We start from the raw sequence: 22,570 nt of genomic DNA, 5'->3' as shown, positions 1-22,570 counted from the left end.
AAATGAAATTCGAGGTGTATCTCAAGATATATAGATATACGATCTCAGTCGATGTATTTGAGATACACGATAAATAAGTAATTTTTATTGAGCTATAGTTTTAAACATGATAATTATATACCAATTTTAATCTAATTTTCAATGGTTCAAATAATTCATCAAATCCAAACACCATAATACACAAAGTTATATTCCAAACTACACGAGCTAGTTGCATATTGTCGGGGTATAGAGGTTGTTTCTGATAGACCCTCGATTCAAGACAAAAATAGTTTAGAAAAAAAATAATGAAAGTATAAAAGATAATAGATAATAACAAAAACAACAGATAGTAGCTGAACAATACTACGACCAAATAATACTATAATCAAACTACACGCAAAAAAAGATAGTGATGATAGAAATCCAAGGACAAGAAACTACAAGAATAATAATACGACTACGTACTAGTACGGGCAACGAGTCAGCAAGATAATGCACTCCTACCTATTAGCATAAATGTCCTCCTACCTACTAACATTTTATCCTAATTTGTGTCCTCAATCAACACCTTAATTCCTATATATCTAAGATCATATTCTTGATAAACTAAAATTATGTTATGTCCTGTCTAATCACCTCTTTTCAATATACTTCTACCTTTGTTAAATCCATTTATAGCCAACCTTTTACATATCTACACTATGGCATTAGTGCATCTTCTTATCGCTTGTCCGAACCATCTGAACCATACTTCCAACATTATCTTATCATCCACCAAAGCCACTCGACACAAGTGAAAATTAAATTATTTAATTTGATATAAACACTCGATACAAATAAGTATTTATACATCTATTTTTTATACCTTTGTATATCATTCCCAAGGCACTGAGTCCATAGGTCACTGATGGACCTTTCTAATGGATGGACACTCACGTGGGCAGAGTCAGAGTCGGGGTCAGAATTTCAATCAAGGAAATTCAATATTTGAAGAAAAACTAGTTAAGGGAGTTTAACGTCTATTAAAAATGTATAAAAATTAATTTTAATTATATATAAATAATATATTTTTTCATCAAAAAAGATTCGAATAAACCCCCTGCCTTCGCCCGACATGTGGGCAGTGGTCAGAAAAGACTGTTAAAAGCATGTTTAAGTATAGGTAAGGCATTGACTGACACACAAACAGAGGAGAAACTGAAGTATACTTCCATATCCTAATTTATCTAATAAAGGTCAGTTCCATCGGTGCACTAAAATTTCTGTTATACACAAAATTTGAAGAAAGATTGGATCAAAAGAGTCTAGTTACTCAGTCTTACACCATATTTTTACAAGAAGCTATTTTCACAGCTTGAACCTGTGACCTCTGGGTCACATGACAATAACTTTGCTAGTTAATCTAATTTATCTAATATTTTTCGAATCTTGAAAGCTAAATAATTTTTTTTATTTGAAACATGTTTTCTTCCTAAACAATAGAATAATAACATATCCAATATAGTTCTACATATAAAATCTAGGGTAGGATATATTTAAATTTCCTGCCTACTTTTGTAAAGAATTTTTTAAATACTTGTTAAATATTTTGAAATATTAATTATTATACTTATGTTTTTAGAGAAGTTTTTAAATACTTGGTAAATATTTTGAAGTATTAAATTATTATGACTTATCGCATTTTAAACGTAATTTTCAAGCATATATACTTTATTTCCAAAAATTTCTAAAGATTTTATATTTGAATTTATGATCAAATAAAAAATTTAATTTTTGAAATTTAATCTGTATCATATAAATTAAAACACACGGAGTTGAGTACATGCAATATAAAGTTTATATATTATACATATTGAAGTTAGACGTAGAGAATTAAGGTATGTGCAACAATGTCAAATTATGTAAGCATCATTACACTATCATTTATTTAATCTTTTCATACATTTATTATTGGTCCATGAACTATATAATGTCATAATGTGGACTACTATTCCCTGTCCCAAATTAATTACTTATCAAGGTTATCAAAAATATTTATCCTCATTTTCTTGTTATTTTATAAAAATAAGTTGAATTATTTTTTGTTCTATATTATCAATAACGACATATATATCCAGTGAAATTCGATAAGTAGGGTTTGTGGTGGTAGAGTGTATGTTGGTCATACCACTGCCTCGTGAAGATAGAGAGATTGTTTCTAAAAGATCCTCAACTAAAGCGCAACGAATTCACATTTAAAAAAAAAAAAAAAAAGCAGTGAAGAAAACATAGTAATTAATAAGGAAAGCAGTGCAGAGCTTACAAGAAAGGGACAATAACAATATCGAAATAATGCAATAATTGACACATATTGAACAATAAACAACGTATGGTAATAGATATAAAAAACAAGAATACGACTAGTACCACACAACCACGACAATGCACCAACAACCTTAAACCTTCGAAAAACAAGACAACAATACTCTACGACCTATTTCTACCCTAATATGCGATCTTCATATCTTCCTATCTAAACTCTTGAAATAAATGTTCTTGAAATTAGATAATTTTAGTCTTGCTCTCAAATAAAGTGTAATTTATTGTAGAGAAAGGGATAAAATAGTAAAAATATTTTAATTTATGATTTTTTAAGAAACATGCAGAAAAAAATGTTGCAACTAATATGAGACGAAAGGAATACAAAATTACAAATGCACTATCTTTCAAGTAGATTTCAATTAGGTTTGATTGATTATTTTCCAAAAATTTTCTTTGTGAATTAGTATGAGTTAATTGTATTTTTCAAGTCTTGTCATATTAATTTTGTCTCCAGTATTGTTATCAGTGCAAATAATTTAAGTTGACAAATTTGACACCTTTATTCCTTCACAAAAAGTGATTAATTATTAACACATTTTTTGACTTTGATGTTCTTTGATCAATAATTGCTTGTTCACCTTTAATCAATGGATTATTGCAAATTATTATTTTCAAATTTTACCTTTTTAAGTCCATAATATAGAGGGGATAACTTTGAAATGTATATCCACCATGAAAGAAAAGAGAGTTAGTCCTAGATGGTTAATCAATTTTTATTTTATTATAATAAAAATTACCAATTTAATTTTTAATTTATAATGAAAAACTTATTTTAATTCTATTTAAATCACGAAAGTAACTAATTTTTTTTAAAATAAAAAAGTTACTCAACTTTATTTAATTTTACAGATAACATCGTTAAGGATTAATTGGAGATAATGATGAAAATGGAGGAGCGGACTATGAAGGCCTATTTGTTGAGAAATTTCAGTTGTGGGCCATATATATCAAGTGACGATGATCAATTAACCACCTTTCGTTGAAAAATATATTATATGTGTATATATATAAAATTGTGTGTGTTTCAAATTAAAACTTTGACAGAATTTATAATTTAAATTTGTCATTGGTTAAAGTGGAGCAAAGAACACAATGAAAATGAGTAGATTATTTGTGTGATGCCCTTAGTGAATAGATTATTTCATGTCTTGTCTAATCGTACTTCTTCAATTCTTTTTCGATTTTATTTTTACCTCTCCTCAAACCAATCACTGTATTAACCTCTTGCACCGGACATCTATATATGTTTCTGCTCTTCACATGACCGAATCATTTCAACCTCGCTTTCCCCATCTTGTTATCCACAGAGGCAATTTCATCCTTGGTCTCGTATATTTTCGTTTCTAATTTTGTCTATCCTAATATATCCACACATGCATCAATTAAAGCATCCTCATTTCTACTAACCTTTATTTTCTGAACGTGAGAGTTATTTATGGGCCAACAACACACCAAGGTACAACATATATAGTCAATCTAACTGCTACTCTGTAGAATTTACTTTGAAGTTTTGATGATATATGTTTATCACGTAGGAGACCGAAAGCGAGCCTCCATTTTATTCATGCCAATTAGATTAATACAATGTGTGACATATCATTGATCTCACTATTTTCTTGAATTATGGACCAAAATACTTGAATCTTACTTTTTTGGGGTGACTTGTGTATCAAACAATCAATCCTCACTTCTGTTAGGATTTTTGTCCTGATTTTCTTACTATATTTAAGTTTTACTTTTTCTTAGAAGGAAAATAAAAGTTATCATAATTACTTTTACTTTTCCTGAAAGAAAAAAATATAATTCTTTCCATATTTGGCTAACCTCTTTCTTGGAGGAAGGGTTTTGGACATCTATAAATAGAAAACCCCTCTTTTCATACAATAACACAATAGCATCCACAATGTAGTCATTAAAGAGTCTTTGTTTAGGGGAGATTTCTCCCAATAGGTTTTATATTTTTTTTAATATTAGGTTTATATGTAGGTCAATTGACCAAATCATATAATAATATTATATCTTTAGTATTGTTTATTTGTCATCTGATTTATCATCTCTATAGTTTACAACTAATAGCTTCCGCATGACGCCCTCTTGATTTCGAACCCAACAACTTCTCCATTCGCCTCATGTTATCCGTCACTGAATTTGCCATATACTATATTTTAGTTTTACTCGCTCTAAAGCTTTTAGACTCTAGGATTTGTCTCCAAATTTTCATCTAATTGTTAACTATGTTGCTTGTCGAGTTAATCAATATCATGTCATCCACAAGTAACATATACCATATAATACTTTCTCTTAAATATATCGTGTCAATTCATTTATCATCGAGGACTGATTCTTAGTGCAACCCCACATCGAATAGGAAGTATTCCGAATCTCCTCACATTGTTTTCACTTGGATCTTAGCTTCATCATACATATACATTAATTACCTTAATATATGCCACAAATACAGAGGCGAAGCCAGGATTTTAATACTGTGGGTTTAGAATTTTAAGACAAAGACTAAAAAGCAAAAACACCGGTGTTGCAACACTAGTGTTGCTAGTGGGGTTCAAACCCACGTCCCTAGGGTGGAAGACATTTTACTCTAACCTCTCCTCCGTTGTACCAGCATCCCATATTTGTATGTGGGTTCACAATAATATATTTTATATATTATTTTTGAATTTTATAGTATAAATACACGATCTACGTAAAGTTATTCGGTACAGCCGAGCCCCCCAAATACACTATAGCTCCGCCTTTGCACAAATGCATTTCTAGACTCCAAGCATTTCCATAGAACTTACTCTAGACTTTATCGTATATGTTTTCTTTAAATGAACGAATTGAACATCATATGTAAATCTGTTTTTCTCTTCCTAGACCATAACTATATTGTTCCAACAATCTCCTTAAAAGATAAATAACTTCGATTATCGATCGGTCCAACATGAATCTAAATTGATTTTCGAAAATAAAATTAAACCTTTTGACAAAATACATACAAAAGGCAAATCTCAACTTTTTCACTAGGGTAAATCCACAACAAATGTATATTAGTCATATAGGTATGTAGTTTTAAAAAGAAATAGTTAGCCTTGAATGCTATACAGAAAAAGACAGCACAGTCCTGAAAAAGGACAGAGATAAAACTGTACTTCCTCCATTTCATAATAAATGAATTGTTGGATTTTGACACACAGATTAAGAAAAAAACATTAAAGACATAAATTTAACACAACTTTCCATTTTTACCCCAAAAAAAGAAAAAATTGACCTTGTAATACTTTTTCAAAAGTTAATTGGTTGTCAAATCATAAGGGTAAATTTAGAAAAAAATTTAATGATTCACTTATTTTAAAACACCAATAAGTACCCCAACAATTCACTTATTCCGAAACAGAGGGAGTATATTTTAGTAATTAATAATTAATAAGTAATTAAGAAGTATGGTATCTATCCACAATATATTTTTATGGAACAACATTAGTTGTAGTGTAGTAGTGGAATTACTTCATTCTTAATTAGATGTCTCGAGTTCGAGCTCTAATTATAAGAAAATTCTGTTGGGTGCGCCACCTCTAAAATGGGCCATGCAGTGTGTGATCTGAATTAGTCGAGACTCCAATGGAGTACCGGACACCGGATGAAAAATTAAAAAAAAAAAAAAAATATATATATATATATATATATATTTATGAAAGAAACTAATTTGAGCCCCACATTAGGCGGGGCGGCTCAAGAACACTAATGATCTAAGGCCAAGATCAAATAAAGGCCTTAAATTTTTTTTTTATAAAATAGATATATATAAAGTTTTAACAAATTATTAAATTCTGTCAGAATTCATATCGATAATTCTACATCTGCCTTGCTAGTATTCGATATTCATTTTAAGCCCCAACCTCTGATTAAGTTTGAATAGATAATGTCACCTAGGGGCGGAGCCATCTCATGACTAGGGGTTAGTTCGAACCCCCTTCGATGGAAAATTATATTATTTATACATGATTAAAATTATTTTTTATGTATATATAGTTGATTTTGAACTCCCTTCGACTAATTTCGTGTGAATACTCTTTCGATTTTGAACTCCCTTAATAAAAATTCTGACTCCAGCATTGATGTGACCAATACTCTTGATGGTCTTATATTCTGTACATGCAAATGAATAAAATGCATGAATAAGTCAGAGAAACAGTGAAGGGGGGTGGCAGGGTAGTTGAAGGTGGGGGTGGGATAGGGTGGGGGTGGGGGTTTAAGTTTGGTGAAAAGTGGTCAGAGAGTAGTCAATCATAGAGCAATGGATTGCAAAATCATTAAATGATGTTTGGTCCCTTCTCTTAAATATAAGTGAGATATTGAGACACATAGAGTTAATAATACTCTGTGCGTCTTAAATTATATATCGTGTTTCTTTTTATATACTTCTTAAGTATTTTTGTAGTCTTCTACCTTTAAGGTTTAGAAATTAAAAGAATCTTAATATTATTAATCAAAGATTCCGAGTTCAAGTATTTGAGCAACATGATCTTTTAATTGAAATATATGAAGTAATTAAACAAGTGAATTTCAGATATAAAATTCATACCCATGAATTTAATTATTTTTTCCATCCGATTTTTGTTGCTCGTATTGAAGCCCGATTGTGCTAAGTCCTGTCCACAAACAACCTCTCTAGATACTTTCGAAAGGTAAAGATAAGATTTATGTATAAGTCACCTTCCTTTGATCCTACTTGTGGGATTACACTTGTATGTTATTGTTGGAACTGCAAAAAAGAATAAGATATTGCATAAAGAGTTAACGTATATAACTGTTTGCTCAATTCTAAATTTCAAAATAGTCGATAATTATATAATTATACAATAATTATAAACAGCAACTTCGATCGGCTATTTATGTAAAATCTACTTTTGTATTTGGTGAAAGCTCATGAATTCATATTTGGGCCTAGTTCAACTAGAATAGTTTATTAAATTGCCCATCTGTTTGTTTCTAAAAGTTTAATCAAATGATCAGATTTTACCCTACTATTTAGCTATTTTTTTTATATGCTTTATTTGAGTCGATGGCCTATCGAAAATAATTTTTATATCTTTACAAGGTAGGAATAAGTTATTTTTGTTGCCATAAGATGTTTAGGTGAAACTTACTATAATGTTAGGGAAAACAACATAAATCCCGACAGTTTGGAGCTTAATTACGAAAAATCCCAATATTTTTCATAATTATTGAAAATTTCAATCTTAGTATATTAAGATACATAATTAGCTCCTGATATATTCAACAAATATACATTTTTTTCTTTGTAAAGATACATAATTAGCTGCCGATATATTTTTTCCTATTTTAGGCCTGTCGAGATACACAATACATCCAACGAAGATACATTTTTTCCACATAAAGATACATAATTAGCTCCCCATATATTTTTTTCAATTTTGGGTCTATCGAAATACATAATTAGCTCCCCGATACATCCAAGGAAGATGCATAATTAATTGAGAATTTTATAATTACTTTGTAAGAATGGGTATTTGTGCAAATATAGTAGGTTAAGGTGTATATTTATGTTATTTTTCCATTTCATAAGATGCTACAAGATACTCGGATTTTTTTATATGTTTTACTTGAGCTGATGGCCTATCGAAAATAATTTTTATATCTTCACAAGGTAAGAATAAGAGTGAATGCTCGTCATTCTCCGAAGACCCACTTACGAGATTATACTGGATAGTTATTGTTGTTGCTACAAAACGTTTTGGTGAAACTTACTACTATAACGTTATCCATGTTGAGCTACTGACATGTTTTTTTCTTATTTCTTTCATTTGTCTTGTTCTAAAATTTGTTTCTCCATAATTCACACATTTTCATTTTCATAACACATCAATGCTTACTATAATATGTAATTCTCATTCTTTTCATCTTTATAACTTATATACGTGATGTTATTTCATCTTCACAACCTCCAAATATTTAATGTGTAAGTTATGATACTCCGTTTTGATTTTTTCCACGTGTGCCTATTAAGTACTTCATATCTTTTGAAAAGAATTGCTCAAGGAGAGAATTGGTGGTGTTAGGCCATAGTGTAAATAGCAAGATAGCCAAACAAGGGCTGTGGTGGAGTGGTAAGTACTCCTTCATTCTTAGTCAGAGGTCTCGGGTTGCCTTTGTTTGGGAGCACTTTACCCCCGATGTGGGACTTTCCAACGTAAATACAAATTCAGTCGAAGCTTCAATGCGGGTATCGAATACCGAGTGGAAAAGAATGCACTTTTGAAGCTAACTTCTAAGAGTTACAAAATTACCAGACGCAAATTGCAATATGGGTTGGTTGATGGGGCTATGGAGTTGGTTAATAAGTAGTAGTAGCGAAGTTTGACTATAACAAGGGATGATTCAAAGTCCAAAAACTTGTATAAGTAGTTCAACTTCCAAAATGTTTGGAAGAATTGCATTATCGAGTTACCTAAATGATAATTGCAGTTCAACAAGAACGAAATACCCAGAATACTCGCATGAGTGGGGTCTGAAGAGGGTAGATTGTACGTAGATCTTACCTCTGCCTTTGTGGAATAGAGAGGTTGTTTCCGATAAATCCTCGGCTAAAAAGAAAGATTAGTAATGAAGAATTTAGGAACATAAACAAATCTTGAAGCAACAACAGTGTCTTAAGAAATGGCAAAATGTTATAAATGTGGTCAAGTGAAACAACTTTCTTTGTAACTATTCATGTAGTCTTCCCAAGTGAAAAGGACTCTTGGGTATAAAAAAGAATAATGACCTCATTGACAGGGAGATATCAGATGTCACATTTTAATCAGAGGCCTAACCTAACCTGATATTTGACATTGGACCTCACAAGAATCGACCAATTTGTTAATAACAAAATGTACATGAGTGAAGTACCTAACACGAACCTGTTATCTGCTCGTGGCAAAGGAAAGAGGCCTTTTCTAAATAACAGTCGTGTGTGCAGACCAACTTGCATGCACTTTGGCCATTCCACTAAGTATTGTTAACTCTGTCGACAATGCAGAGAGAGACGTTCTCCTGCCAAAGCGAAAAACACCTTGGCCCGAGAACCATAAGAACAATCAGCACTCCGTTTGCCCAATTTAGAGGCCTGCACAGAAAATGTACCTCCTGAATCTAAGTTTTGGTTAACAGCTGCATTGCTGCTGTCCCTAAATATTTAGTTTTTCATCCTTTCGTTAGATCTCGATCAGAGAAAATGTGTGTTAGTAAAGTTGGATTTATGAGCTATTCAGTTCTTCCTCCAAACTTAAATGCTGAGGGACCTTGACTTTCGGTTTCTTTGGTCCTATCTCTATTGGAGGTGGTTCCCCCACAGTCTTACCCAACTCATACCCGAACTTCTCATCTCTTTTATGCTCATTTTGCTTGCTCGATGCTTCTTCATTAGCCCCTTTCTTAAACTTAACAGAGATGGGAACTGTACCACCTCTGTTCGACTTGTCTTCCTTAGAATTGCTTGAATTAGCATTGGAACTATGACTTACATCTTCAGCCACGGAACGTTCTGATGAATACAATGGTCGGACCCGTCCTTCAGTTTGATGTTTCCTTAATCGTTTGTACCCCTGCAAAAGTAAATGTGAAGAATACTTCAGTAGCTTAGTAGAATTTCACACCAAAAACAAGAAATGTCCACACTGCAGAAAAAAAAGTTCATATTATCAAGTTAAACACAATTAGTATCAACTGTTAACCTGTAAACTGTAAGACACAGTCATAAACTACAAATAACACACCTGGATGACAAGAAGTAGCTAGCAAAACAACGTGAACGAACCCTGTAACAAAATGTGCTCTCCTAATTTTGCTCCAAATTTGGTAACAAGTCAAAAAGTTCTTACAACCGTAAGGAAGCTGATTGTATAATTTCAATATTCGGATTGAATGCAAAATTGAAGCAAAATCCAGGATTGCAATGCAAAGTTTAATCTATAGGTACCACACCATACCTATCACCTAGCTACTCAACATTGGTTTCACGATTTTTGAAAACAATATGATGACGATTTGCATCTCTAAGTTTAGCAATCTGACTTGTCATCCTTTGTTCTACTAATCATAGCAACTTTTATATCTGTTTAACTCAAATTAAAGAATAATATGATTCGCAAAATACTTTAGAAGTAAATCACTATTTAAACCACTTACAATTCTCTATGACTTAATAATTATTATTCTTTTGACAGTGTTCTCTAAATTACACTGATCTAACTATTAGATTACATAGAAAATTATGAACTCGTTCCCTTCAAGAGTTGAAGAAGTATATATATATTATGTATGTTGTAAGGCTAATTTATGCAAAACACCAAAGGGGAGAATATGAAGGAAGGCAGAAGATACACATTGAAAAGCCAAATAGAAACCAACAAGTTGTTATTTGACCCCTTTTCCCTTGCCATAGCGCTGTTTAACTAGAAACTTTAATTTGAAATCAGAAAAGAGTAAAAGATTGCACCAAACTAAGACCCCAGTATCCAAATACCTGGTGCTCAACATTAACGGATATTGAATCATGTCGATTTCCATGTTCTGCTCTATGACGTCGCTTCACTCTGAAAATTTCCGTATCAGACTCATCATTGTCTTGGTCAATAAAAGCTCTAGCATCTGAAACCTGAGCTACTTTTTCATGTGCTTTTAAATATTCAACACTAGGTGAACAAGCTGATCTTTCACTTCTACACAGAGAAATGTCTCTAAAAGGCTTCATAGATACAGTGTTTCCTACGTGTGAGTTATAAGCATTTTCCTGTAACCGCAGTACAAGCAATAAGCTTGAGATCAAATAAAGCATTTTCCTGTACCTGCAGTTCTACAAATATAATAACCTGGATGAAGATAACTTACATTAACACTAGTGGGGAAGCAGTCTTTCCGCTCCATCGGCGAACCAGTACTGGGCACAAGTTCAATTCTACAGGCAGAAGCATTGGAAGCTTGCTCAAATGTCTGTTCTACCCAGTCCTCAGCTTTTACTGTCCATTCAAAATTTATTTCACAATATGGAACATATCCTTCCTCTTCAACTTGCAGAAACATGTTCAAGAGGAGAGCAAAGCCACTACCTTCTTTATAGTGCTCAACATCATGCAAAACATTGTCATCCAACTCAAACTTCCTAGCTGCAGTTTCAATGTCCAAAATGTCTTCCCTTAAGCAAAGGGTTCTACTGCTGCCACAAGGAAAATGAAGTGACCTAGGATCTGACAAAGAAACCATGATACCAATCATCAACTCTTAAGGATGTTGTCAGTATAATTAATAAAAAAAGACATAGAAAAGGTTCCTTTGAACATACCGTGGCGAAGGCACGCTGCATGTGAATAGCAGCTGCAGTTCAGATATGCTACATAACAGTCACGATTGCATATGCTGCAAAGGATGGTGCCATGTGAAAATGATGATATTCCAGAAAATGCTTTTACTCTCATGAAGCACCAACGAGCACGATGCTGAAACCGCATCAAATTCACAAAAGAAACTTTAATGCTATGGTGGGTGATCAAGTCTGCAGAGGAATAAGCTGAATCTTCAAGTTCCAAATCCGTACGCAAAAGCATTGCTTCTTTGCAGAGAAGTTCCTCATTGGGAAGTAGAGGCACCCTGTTCAGGAGTGCATAACGGCGGCTAGCAATTGAACCGATTGGAAACCAATCGCCAGTAGCAAAGTTTACAGCCTCCCCGCAGTTAAAACCTACAGATTAGGGAAACAGAATTTACTAACGCTAATTGTCAACTAAATGAAATCCCAAGATTTAAGAAAACATTAACAATAAAGAAAACATCAAGGGCCAAAATTGTGCTGCAGACCTATGTCAAACTTGCAGGTTTCAGGTACTACACATCCTTAAGACTCTATGTCTAGGAAAAAATATAGAGGCTTACCATGGCTGAATCCGGCATGATACGCTCTTGGAAAAGTAACTACAAATTCACCAGGCTTTTGGACTGCTTTATAGACAGGAACATCATGTTCTGATAAAATGTTAGGAGGAAACAATGTTGTCTTCTGCAAAAGCACATCAAAAGCCCCATCCTCTCCATCGGCGGTTAAGATATCATTGTTATAGACGCGCTCTCGGACAACCTTTTCAAAGTCAAGTGCTGCATGACCAGGAATACCATACCAGGTTTTTGCTGCCCCGCAGTGATGATAATTGATGCTATACACACAAATGAAAAAATGATTAGTCCCCAAATTAGACGAACCAGCATGTACACTTCAAATTAAAGAACACACCTGTACAAGTAGTGATCTTCGACATGCCAGGCAAACATACTAAATAGCATCCCAATGTACAACATCGGTTCAGTAACTCCCTAGAAGATACATAGATTAGGAAGTCAGACATCATCAGGTTGGATCAAAATTTCGATGAAAAGGGTGCACAAACTAATCTGTTTACCGGGATTGCTTTTTCAAGTAGCCGAAGTACTGATTTAGGTAGGCAAGAAAATCTCTGAAACCAAAATAGAGGGTTTATTAGAACAGAGATGGAACACAAAAAGGCAATTAGACCACATCTAATGTTGACAGGAGTCAGGAGATGCTGATGCACGGAAAATAATGAGAGAATATTTACTTTATCAACAGAGGAAAAGAGTACAAGAAAACAATGAGGAAAACATTATTGAACAACAGTGACAAGGTTAGCACTGACAAAATGTTTCAAAACATGAATGTGGCAACAGTAAATATGCACAGTAGATGCAAGGCACAATGACTGGTTTTGCACTGACAATTAAACATATCCCTGAAAACAAAGAAACTCCATATAGGAATAGCAAAAATAAGAAGAAACTTGTTATGAAATATACACCTTCATATTCCATTTGGATTTTCCAAGTTCATCACTGGGAGAAGATGAAAATGCACTACCATCAACATCGCATGCATATTCAACACTCTCAGTCTTTCCACAAGCTATTTCATGCCAAAATTCTTTTTCCATATATGTAGGAGGAAGGCATCCAGCACTACAATACCTACGAGCATAAACGCTGTTCGCCATTTTCTCGAAATCACGAAATGTGTAGTTTCTGGAAAACCATACTTTTTCTCAAAAGCTGATAAATAATCAATTAACTGAACACCAAATAGGATGAAGAACTAACCTCCCGCTCATGAAATAAGTGACCTTGTCATCTGTATCCCATTCAGCTAGACGAAGTGGCTGTACCCTTGTTGTAAATTTAAAACCAACCTTCTCTTTCATCAAAACTACTCCAGCAGGAACAGAAGCCGTGATTGGGGAAACAATCTTGCATATTCCTGTTACATTTCAAACATAGTATCAACTCTTGTCAAACAAATGAAGCTAACAGAACCAAGAAATTTAGACAAGTACATAGTCCAGACAAAGCAGGAAGAAATTACAAATGTTTTTGAAAATAGATAGGACAACTTTGAGCTTACAAAATTGAAATGGACGGAGCCATACAGACAAGGCCAAAGACTAGATAACAAGTACAGCAATGTTCTCAACAGCCAGAGTCCCTTGCAGGAACGTATCAATCAGGACTAGCACATAAATTCTACCTGAAAGCTATTGAATCATGTTTGCAAGGAGAGACATAAGAACGGACATTGACTCATCTGACACAGAACATTAACGTAGACCATACCATATTTAGAAGCTTCAGGTGCTATCTTCTGGAGATAAACTAAAGGATCCTCAAACTCCTCTTTACTTGGATAATAAACTGGACATTCTGGAATTTTATCGGTCCAATCAGGATCAGACGTATCAAACTTGGCAACCTTGTGCTTTGAGAAAGCATCTCGTACATTTAAAGAAGTCCCAGACCCTGAATGCATATCAGGGCGTACTTGAATTCTAGCACCACATGAAGCTGAAGACCTTAGGGCATCTCCTCCACTTCTACTCATCGTATTGGTGACATTAGTTGAATCATCTACAGATACTTCTTTCTTTCGTTGAAGCCTTTTTCGCTTCAAAAATTCCAGTATAGCCTCCCTTGACATGTGGACAATCCCTTCCACCTGCCATACAGAAAATAAGTTAAATAAAAAGCGTACTATCAATAACCTTTAGATGAAAGATTCAAGAAAAAAGTCACAAACCGCAGTCCAAGTTTCCATATTTGATTTTACTTTTTTCTTATGTAAATTAAGACAAGTACACAAAATCTTTACATAGTTCGAATATGGAAAACATTTATTTATCAATAGCAATACCAGAAAGTACTGCCTAAACATGTGATTCAGTACAATTAGTAATCACAGAAATACTGCACACGATTTAAAGCTAAAGATATTGGATTGTGCATAAGAGAAATTCACTTAATATTATGTAAAAATAATTTATCAAGAACCCAGTAAGCTGCGTTTTCTAAAATCTGGGACTCCTAAACCCAAAAATCCTAGCTCCACCTTTGTTAATAGGTTCATTTTCTTCTATTCAAATTGCAGCTGGTCACTGGAGATCACCTCTTCCAGAGAAAACTACAATTACTATGCAGCAAACCAAACTAGTTACTAGTCAGTGTTAGCTCTATGAATGTACAGTACACTGTTTCATTCCAATACTAACACTGCAACATAATATCGAAAACCTTAAGGGCGCGTTTGGCCATGAAACTTTTTCACTTTCTTCCAGAGTTGAACTCTGGAAAACACGTGTGACCATAAAAATTCTAGAATTCAACTTGAATTTGGAAAACACCAAAAAGTTACTTTGACTTTTTTCACTCCGAATTACAACAACAACACCCAGTGGATCCACAAAGTGGGGTCTAGGGAGTATAGAATGTATGCAAACGTTATCTTTGCCTCTGGGGGGTAAAGAGGTAGTTTTCGATCTCTTTCACTCTAAATTACTCATAAAAATTCAAAAATAAACTCCAATTTATATTCATAAAGCTCAGCTGGTAAAGGCTTGAGGACAAAGTCCTTCAGGTCGCCAGTTCGAGTCCCACCTAGGCCACTAGAGGCATTGAAAATCGGTCGCACATCTAGGGCCCCGTGGAACTAGCCGGAGCTCCGCCTTGAAACAGCGGGGGGCGGTGGGTACAGCTAGTTGGGTTCGCAAAGCGATACCCGGAAACCACGAATATAAAAAAAAAAAACACGGAAAACAAAAACTACTTTTTTCAAATACTCACAATTTTCATTGCAAACACCTCATAAATTTTCATAAACAAAAAAACTATAGGAAATGCTTTTTTTTTTCTATAATTTCGGCTTGCTATTCAAATTTCAAATGCAAAGAACAAAATCACATTCACCATTATCAAAAAAGGAAAGACTTAGCACCAAGGAAAGTCCTAGCGATCAATTAGTGGGTGAGAACCGTGAGGTCTCAGGTTCATATCTTAGCGGAGATTTTTTTCCATCTATCCTAGCCTTGGTAGATAGCTGTGAAATTAATCAAAGTGCACACAAGCTGTCCCAAACACCGCAGTTATAGAAAAAAAATGGAAAAACTGACACGAAAAGTCACATTAATCTTCAAAATTCTACTCCCCTCCGGCAAAGAACAAAATCACATTCACAGTTACAAAAATAGGAAAAACTTACACAAAACGTCCCTCACAAACTTCTAAATGTAAACTGCACAATGAACTGTTCTCATAGCATCAAGTTCACCGGAAAATTAATTCAGAAACAGCAACAACAACAATGAAAAAGAGAGAAAACACTTGCAGAACCGTCACCGAAGCACTAGAACACGATCTACAGCAGAAAAAACTGTAAACACAGCATTATGCTAGATGCATTACCTCAAATACTGCATAAACCAAGCTGAACTCAGAGATCAGAACAATTTCACAGCTCAAGTAATCGAAATATGCACAGGACCAACATACGCTATTAGAAAACAAAGGATAATAGAGACTGTATATTTTCTGGCGACACTTTCCACCGGCGAAACAGTAGTTTTAGGCAAAACAAGAAACTTTTGCCGGCGACAGTTCACCGGAGAACTAGGAACACAATTGAAAAGAGAGAAATAGAGAAATTGCGCATCTGTGAACGCTAGCATAACCGTTTGCGAAGCATTAGAACACGATCGACAGCAGAATAAACTATAAATACAGCTTTACTCTAGCTACATTACCTCAAATACTGCATAAACCAAGCTGAACTCAGAGATCACAATAATTTCACAGCTCGAATAATCGAAAATAAAGCATAATCGACACTGTAAATTTTCACACTTTGCGCCGGTGAACAAACAGTTTTCCGACGAAACGAAAAACGATTACCGGCGACAGTTCACCTGAGAAACTAGGAACACTACTGAAAAGCGAAGCCGTAGAACACGATATACAGCAGAATAAACTATAAAAACTGCATTAAGCTAGCTACATTACCTCAAATACTGCATAAACCAAGCTGACCTCAGAGATCACAACAATATCACAGCTCGATTAATCGAAATACGCACAGAAACAAGGTACACTAGTCGAAAACAAAGCATAATTGAGACGAAAAAGTAGTTTTCCGATGAAACAAAAACGTTTACCAGCGACACTTCACCTGAGAAACTAGGAACGCTACTGAAAATCAAAGCCGTAGAACACGATATACAGCAGAATAAACTATAAATAATGCATTAAGCTAGCTACATTACCTCACCTACTGCATAAACCAAAGCTGAACTCAGAGATCACAACAATTTCACAGCTCGAATAATCGAAATACCCGCAGAAACAACGTACACTAGTCCAAAAAAAAAATACAGATTGTATATTTTCGCACTTTGCGCCGGCGAACAGGCAGTTATCCGACGAAACGCAAACGATTCACTGCTCGAATAATCAAAATACCCGCAGAAACAAGGTACACTAGTCGAAAAAAAAAAGCATAATAAAGACTGTATATCTTCACATTTTGCGCCGGCGAACAAGCAGTTTTCCGATGAAGCCGGAGAAACTAGGAACTCGACTGACAAGCGAAGCCGTAGAACACGATATACAGCAGAATAAACTATGAACACTGAATTAAGCTAGCTACATTACCTCAAATACTGCATAAACCGAGTTGAATTCAGAGATCACAACAATTCCACAGCTCGATTACTCCAAATACGTGCAGGAATAAGGTACACTATTATAGAGTATCTGCGAGACTGTATATTTTCCAGCGACAATGAACACCGGCGAACAAGCAGTTTTCCGGCGACACGAAAACGTTCAACGGAGACAGTTCACCGGTGAAATTAGGAACACTATTGAAAAGCGAGAAATAAAGAATTTTCCGCCGATAGTTCTCCGGCGAACGGAGAAGCTCTCCGGCGGGAAAATGGGAGAGAAAGCAGAGAGAGAAAGGAATAGCTTTAGAAAAAGAAAAAAAAGAAAAGAAAAGAGCGGATAATTTAGTTATATTATATACACACAAAAAGATTAGTGTGGTGAGTGTTAAATATCCATGTTATCGCTCGACTAAATGTTGATTCACGTATTATAAGGAGAGCAGTGTCACTAAGTATTGATATCCATATTAGAAAAAAAATATCGAAATTGGTCGATACATTTTCCATTTATATCCGATCCCAACGAGAATAAAAGCGAGCCGCTTTCGGCCTGTCTTATAGTCATAGTCTTTTAGCTTATGATGTCGTCAACCTTCTTACATGCATGTGTCTGCAAGAATGCCTTCTTGATTCGGGACGAAGCCAAGCCGATTCACACAATAGGCGATGGAAAGACCCCCATTTCGCAGCGCTTGTGGAACCGCTCGACTAAATGTTTCTTCGTGTATTATAAAGAGACTAGTGTCGCTAAGTGTAGATATCCCTATTAACGCTCGACTAAACGTTGATTCACGTATTATAAGGAAACTAGTGTCACTGAGCGTTGATATTCATATTAACGCTCGACTAAATATTGGTTCGGGATTATAAGGAGACTAGTGTCGCCGAGTGTTGATATCCATATTAAGGACCGACTAAATGTTGATATGCATATTATAGGGATTCTATTATAAGGATTATTTTTAAGAGCGGTGTTTGCACTTTTTTTTTTTTAGAGGTTCGAAATCAAAACATCTGATTAAAGGTACAGAAATACCATCCAACCGTAACAATTTGGTTATAATTGATTTTTGAAAACAATTAATTTTCAACTCGAGGTACAATATCTGTTTTATCACTCAATTAAATTTAAACTCAAAATTTCTAATTAAGTGTGAAAAGATCTCCAACCGTCTTGCAACAACAAATTGATATATAATTTTATTTATTTAAATAAATGGATCAAATTGTGAAATAAATAATTGGATTTTAATTGGTTAGTTGTAAAAAACAAGAAGTATGAAGAGAAGTGGTTGATGAGTTGGTTCAACCAAATGCCTGCCGGCCTTCGAAACGCAGCGTTTTGAAACCATAACCAATAGTTTTCCTTTTTTTTACGAGTAAATGCTCTGTTTACATCTTAAACTATATATAAAATGAAACAGACTTCAACTTTAGAGGGTCCTATTATCCTGAACTAATTAAAATCATATTTTTGACAACTTTAATGTCTATGTGGCCCATACGTAGCACATCAGTGAATCAACACACTGAAAGTTTACGTAGGCACTAAGATTGGAAAAAATACGATTTTAGTTTGTCCAGAAGATAATAGAACCCTCCTAAAGTTCGGATGTGTCTCAACAATTTCGTGTATAGTTTAGGATGAAAATAGAGCATTTTCTTTTTTTCATTATATAATATTCGGATGAGTGTTCAATTTATTTAAATTTACGTTAAATATTATAAATATTGTATCAAAATTTTTTATTAAAAATATAAACGAACACAACTCCATAAATTGAAAAAAAAAAAAGTGAAAAATATTTCTAATATACAGCCAAACACCTATTAAGTGCATGTTTGAGCATGGACATGTTTGAGCATGGACAATATTTTTGGAGTTTTATGGTGGAAAATTGTTCGGACGTAAAATTGTTATAATTTTTAGAATTTCAGCTTCAATATGAAGAACTTATAAAAATTGTCTTTATTATTTGCATTTTAAATTACTCACAAAAACTTTATAATAGTTCAATTATAACACAATTAATTTTTAAATATTATTTTTAACTTGAAAAAATATTTCTTTTTCAATTTTTACAAATTTTATGTCGAAAGACCCGCTAAATTTTAAGGGGTTGTTTGGCTGGAAATAAATTATTCTGAATAATTAAATTATGAGATAAATATTCACAGGACTACCTGATACCTCCAACTAAGCCTGTCAAACGGGCCGGGCCAACCCGTCCCACTAAGCAAACCCGACCCGGTATGACCCGATCCGGTTAGCCCACGGGTTGTAGGGTACCAGGTACCGGGCCGTGTTATTTTTTTTAAATCAGATTTTATAAAAATTGGACCGTTGGGCCAGTTGTCCGTTAGGCCCAACGGCTATATTACCATTTGGCCCCTTAAAACGGCTCGAATAACCTTTTTTAATTAAAAAAAAAATATATTTTAAATATTTTTTTAGTCCCAAAAAAAATCTATAAATACCCTACACTCTCAAATCATTTTTCACACAAATTTTCATTCTCTCAAATCTCATTCTCTCTCAATTCTCAAATATTCTATATATTTAAATTCCTAAAGTGCTCACTTTAATTTTTTAATTTTGCAATTACAAAGTACGAGTGGAAGTTTCTAAAATCACAACCTTCGGATACCTTTAAAATTTGGTATTATCATTCCATCTCTTACGTTTAATTTTTAATTAGTGTATTAATTGTTGAATATTTCATTTTATTATATTTGTGTTTTGAATTTTTTTAGTTTAATTTATATTATGGATAAATTAAGAAACCTCGCCACTAAAGGTGTTAAAAAATTTTGTCCCGGAAGTGGTAGTGGTAGCAAAAAATGAATTACTAGTGGTAGAGGTACTTCAAGTAGTAGATATACCCGTGTGCCTTCGCTTCCGGTACCGCTTGGTACACCTTTTGAGGAAGAAATAGGTATAGGTGCTCACGATATGAATTATGTAGAAGTTCAGAAAAATTACGGTATAGAAGAAGAAAATGAAGTAGATGCGGTTAATTTAGACGAAGATGACGAAAATAATGGTGAGACACCCGCAGTAGAAAATACTAACGTTAGATCTGAATCGGTTAATCTCCCTCCCCGTGCCCCAAGAGCTCGTAAAACAACTAGTAGTGCATAACAATTTTTTAAATGTATATCAGATATTTAAGTACAATATAATATTTGTCAACAAAATATAAGCATAAAAGCGGAGGCAAATAATGGGTACGGGTACGTTAATGAGACATATAAGTGATGTTCACGAAAGAGAGTTAAGTATTGCACGAGGTGGTGCGGATGTTGGTGGACCAACGCAAACTAGAATGGACCCAGCAACCGGTCAGGTAACGAAGAAGTATAATAAATTGAGAGACCGAAAAAAAATAGATAAAATGGTAGTTGTGGGTTGTTTGCCTTTTAGTTTTCCTTCTTCTGATGCTTTTATTCATTATATTCAAATAATTTATAATCCTATGTTTAATGATATTCCTAGAAGTACTTGTTGGTCTGATATTTTTACAATTCATTCACAATATTATTTTTAGTTATCAACATTGTTAAAAAATATTCAATGTAAATTGTCCCTAACTTCTGATCTTGGTTGTGCTGTAAATAAAAATGATTATTTAACTATTACTTGTCACTGGATGGATAGTAATTTTGTGATGCAAAAACGTATTCTTGCTGTTTTATATGATGAAGATCGTAAACATACTGGAGATTTTATTGCTGATTTGATCGTTAAAGTTGCAGAATTTTATGGTATCAAAAATAAAATCTTATGTATTGTTTTTGATAATGCTTCTAACAACAATACTGTTATAACAAAGTTAAAATCTAAGCTATCTTCGCCTTTACCTGAAATTTTTCTTATTAAGTGTTCATATCATATATATATAATTTAATTGTAAAAGATGGTTTTGAGTTTTTTGAGCTTTATATTGAAAAAATTCGTCTTTCTGTTGGTTTTATTCAAGGAAATAATCGAAGAAAAAGAATTAGAGAATTTAAAGTTAAATGTCAAGAAAATGAACTTGCACCGATATTGATGTCTAAGGAAATTGACATTAGATGGAATTCTACGTATGATTTTTTAAAAACTTGTTATAAATATAGAGTTCCTATTACACTAGTTTTTAACCAACATTGTGGTTTATTTGCTGATTCTGTTGATTGCATGCTACATGATTCTGATTGGGTTGTAATTAATGATCTTGTTAAGTTTTTAGAAAAAAATTATATTGCTACGGTTGAATTTTTCGGTGCTTATTATCCTACTGTTTGTAATATTTTGGCATATATAGTCGATATTTCTGGTTTGCTCAAAGAATGTAAAAATAAAGAAGGTTATAAAGAAGTTGTATATTTACTAAATTTAAAAAATAGTTTTTCCCGATTTCTCCTATTTACTTGGTTGGTGTTATGCTAAATCCGTGCATGAAATATAATACTATATGCCACTTTAGTACTCTTATTTATGCTAACTTAGAAATAAATACTAACAATGATTCTAAACAAGTACAACCTGATTTGTAGACGGCTATGGGTGATGCGAATGAATACATAGAAAAATTATATAATCACTATGCTGATTTAGTTGATTTAGCCGTACCTACAAATATCGCTCCAACTGTCACCCCTCATCCTCCCGAGGAGTCATCAGCTTCTAAAAGGCCGACACATAATGGTTTTCCTGATTGCTTTTATGATTTACCTTGTTGGAATAGTGTTGATGAGAGAGCATACACATCAACTTATCGGAAAGAGCTTAACTATTATCTTCGGTCGCCGCCACAGGATCGCAGACGACGAATCAACACGTTGGATTGGTGGAGGAGTAATGAACCATAATATTCAGTGCTTTCAAGATTAGCTAGAGATATCTTGAATGTTCCAATGTCAACTGTTACATTAGAGAGCGCTTTAGTTAGGGACGACAACAATTTAGAGACAACCGACACTCATTGGGAAGCAATGCAATGAATGTTCTAGTTTGCCTCAGAGATTGGATTAGAGCGGAAAGAAGAAATCAAGGAATGAAATCGGAGCCGCACGACGAGCAGAAACTTGAAGAAATTATGTCTTCACGGGAGAACTCAGCAGAATCAAGTCCAATGCATGGTTTTGCCCCCGTTCACTTCGACTATCCTATGCAAGTTCCCATTAATATTAACATGAATGAG

The 22,570-nt window shown here is 33.9% G+C and overlaps 1 protein-coding gene across 2 annotated transcripts; it reads right to left on the bottom strand.

Moving 5' to 3' along the window:
• Nucleotides 1–8,995: 8,995 nt before the first annotated feature.
• On the bottom strand, nt 8,996–17,713 carry LOC107850583 (lysine-specific demethylase JMJ706). Of its 2 annotated transcripts, XM_016695222.2 has the most exons (12): nt 17,371–17,712; nt 14,011–14,389; nt 13,501–13,657; nt 13,206–13,425; nt 12,792–12,845; nt 12,626–12,705; nt 12,271–12,548; nt 11,684–12,079; nt 11,451–11,588; nt 11,233–11,360; nt 10,868–11,134; nt 8,996–9,947 (listed from the first exon to the last, which is right to left on the bottom strand). In XM_016695222.2, the coding sequence occupies exons 2-12, from the start codon at nt 14,369–14,371 to the stop codon at nt 9,600–9,602; spliced, it is 2,427 nt and encodes an 808-aa protein (XP_016550708.1). In that variant the 5' UTR covers nt 14,372–14,389; nt 17,371–17,712; the 3' UTR covers nt 8,996–9,599. The 2 variants fall into 2 exon arrangements, with proteins under 2 accessions (XP_016550708.1, XP_016550700.1); XM_016695214.2 differs by having other exon boundaries at nt 11,233–11,588; nt 17,371–17,713.
• Nucleotides 17,714–22,570: the final 4,857 nt, after the last annotated feature.

The sequence above is a fragment of the Capsicum annuum genome, chromosome 1 (genome assembly GCF_002878395.1).
Source record: "Capsicum annuum cultivar UCD-10X-F1 chromosome 1, UCD10Xv1.1, whole genome shotgun sequence".
In the NCBI taxonomy this organism is placed as follows: domain Eukaryota; kingdom Viridiplantae; phylum Streptophyta; class Magnoliopsida; order Solanales; family Solanaceae; genus Capsicum; species Capsicum annuum.
This window is presented reverse-complemented; position numbering and strand designations above follow the sequence as displayed.

What these genes read in the sequence shown, in the direction of transcription:
- LOC107850583 (XM_016695214.2), bottom strand. Translation starts at nt 14,371, where the DNA reads ATGTCAAGGGAGGCTATACTGGAATTTTTGAAGCGAAAAAGGCTTCAA. An exon ending in TCATGCCGGATTCAGCCATG is followed by an intron (nt 12,080 to 12,270) that starts GTAAGCCTCTAT and finishes CCTAATCTGTAG; the next exon opens with GTTTTAACTGCGGGGAGGCT. An exon ending in GCTTCCCCACTAGTGTTAAT is followed by an intron (nt 11,135 to 11,232) that starts GTAAGTTATCTT and finishes CTGCGGTTACAG; the next exon opens with GAAAATGCTTATAACTCACA.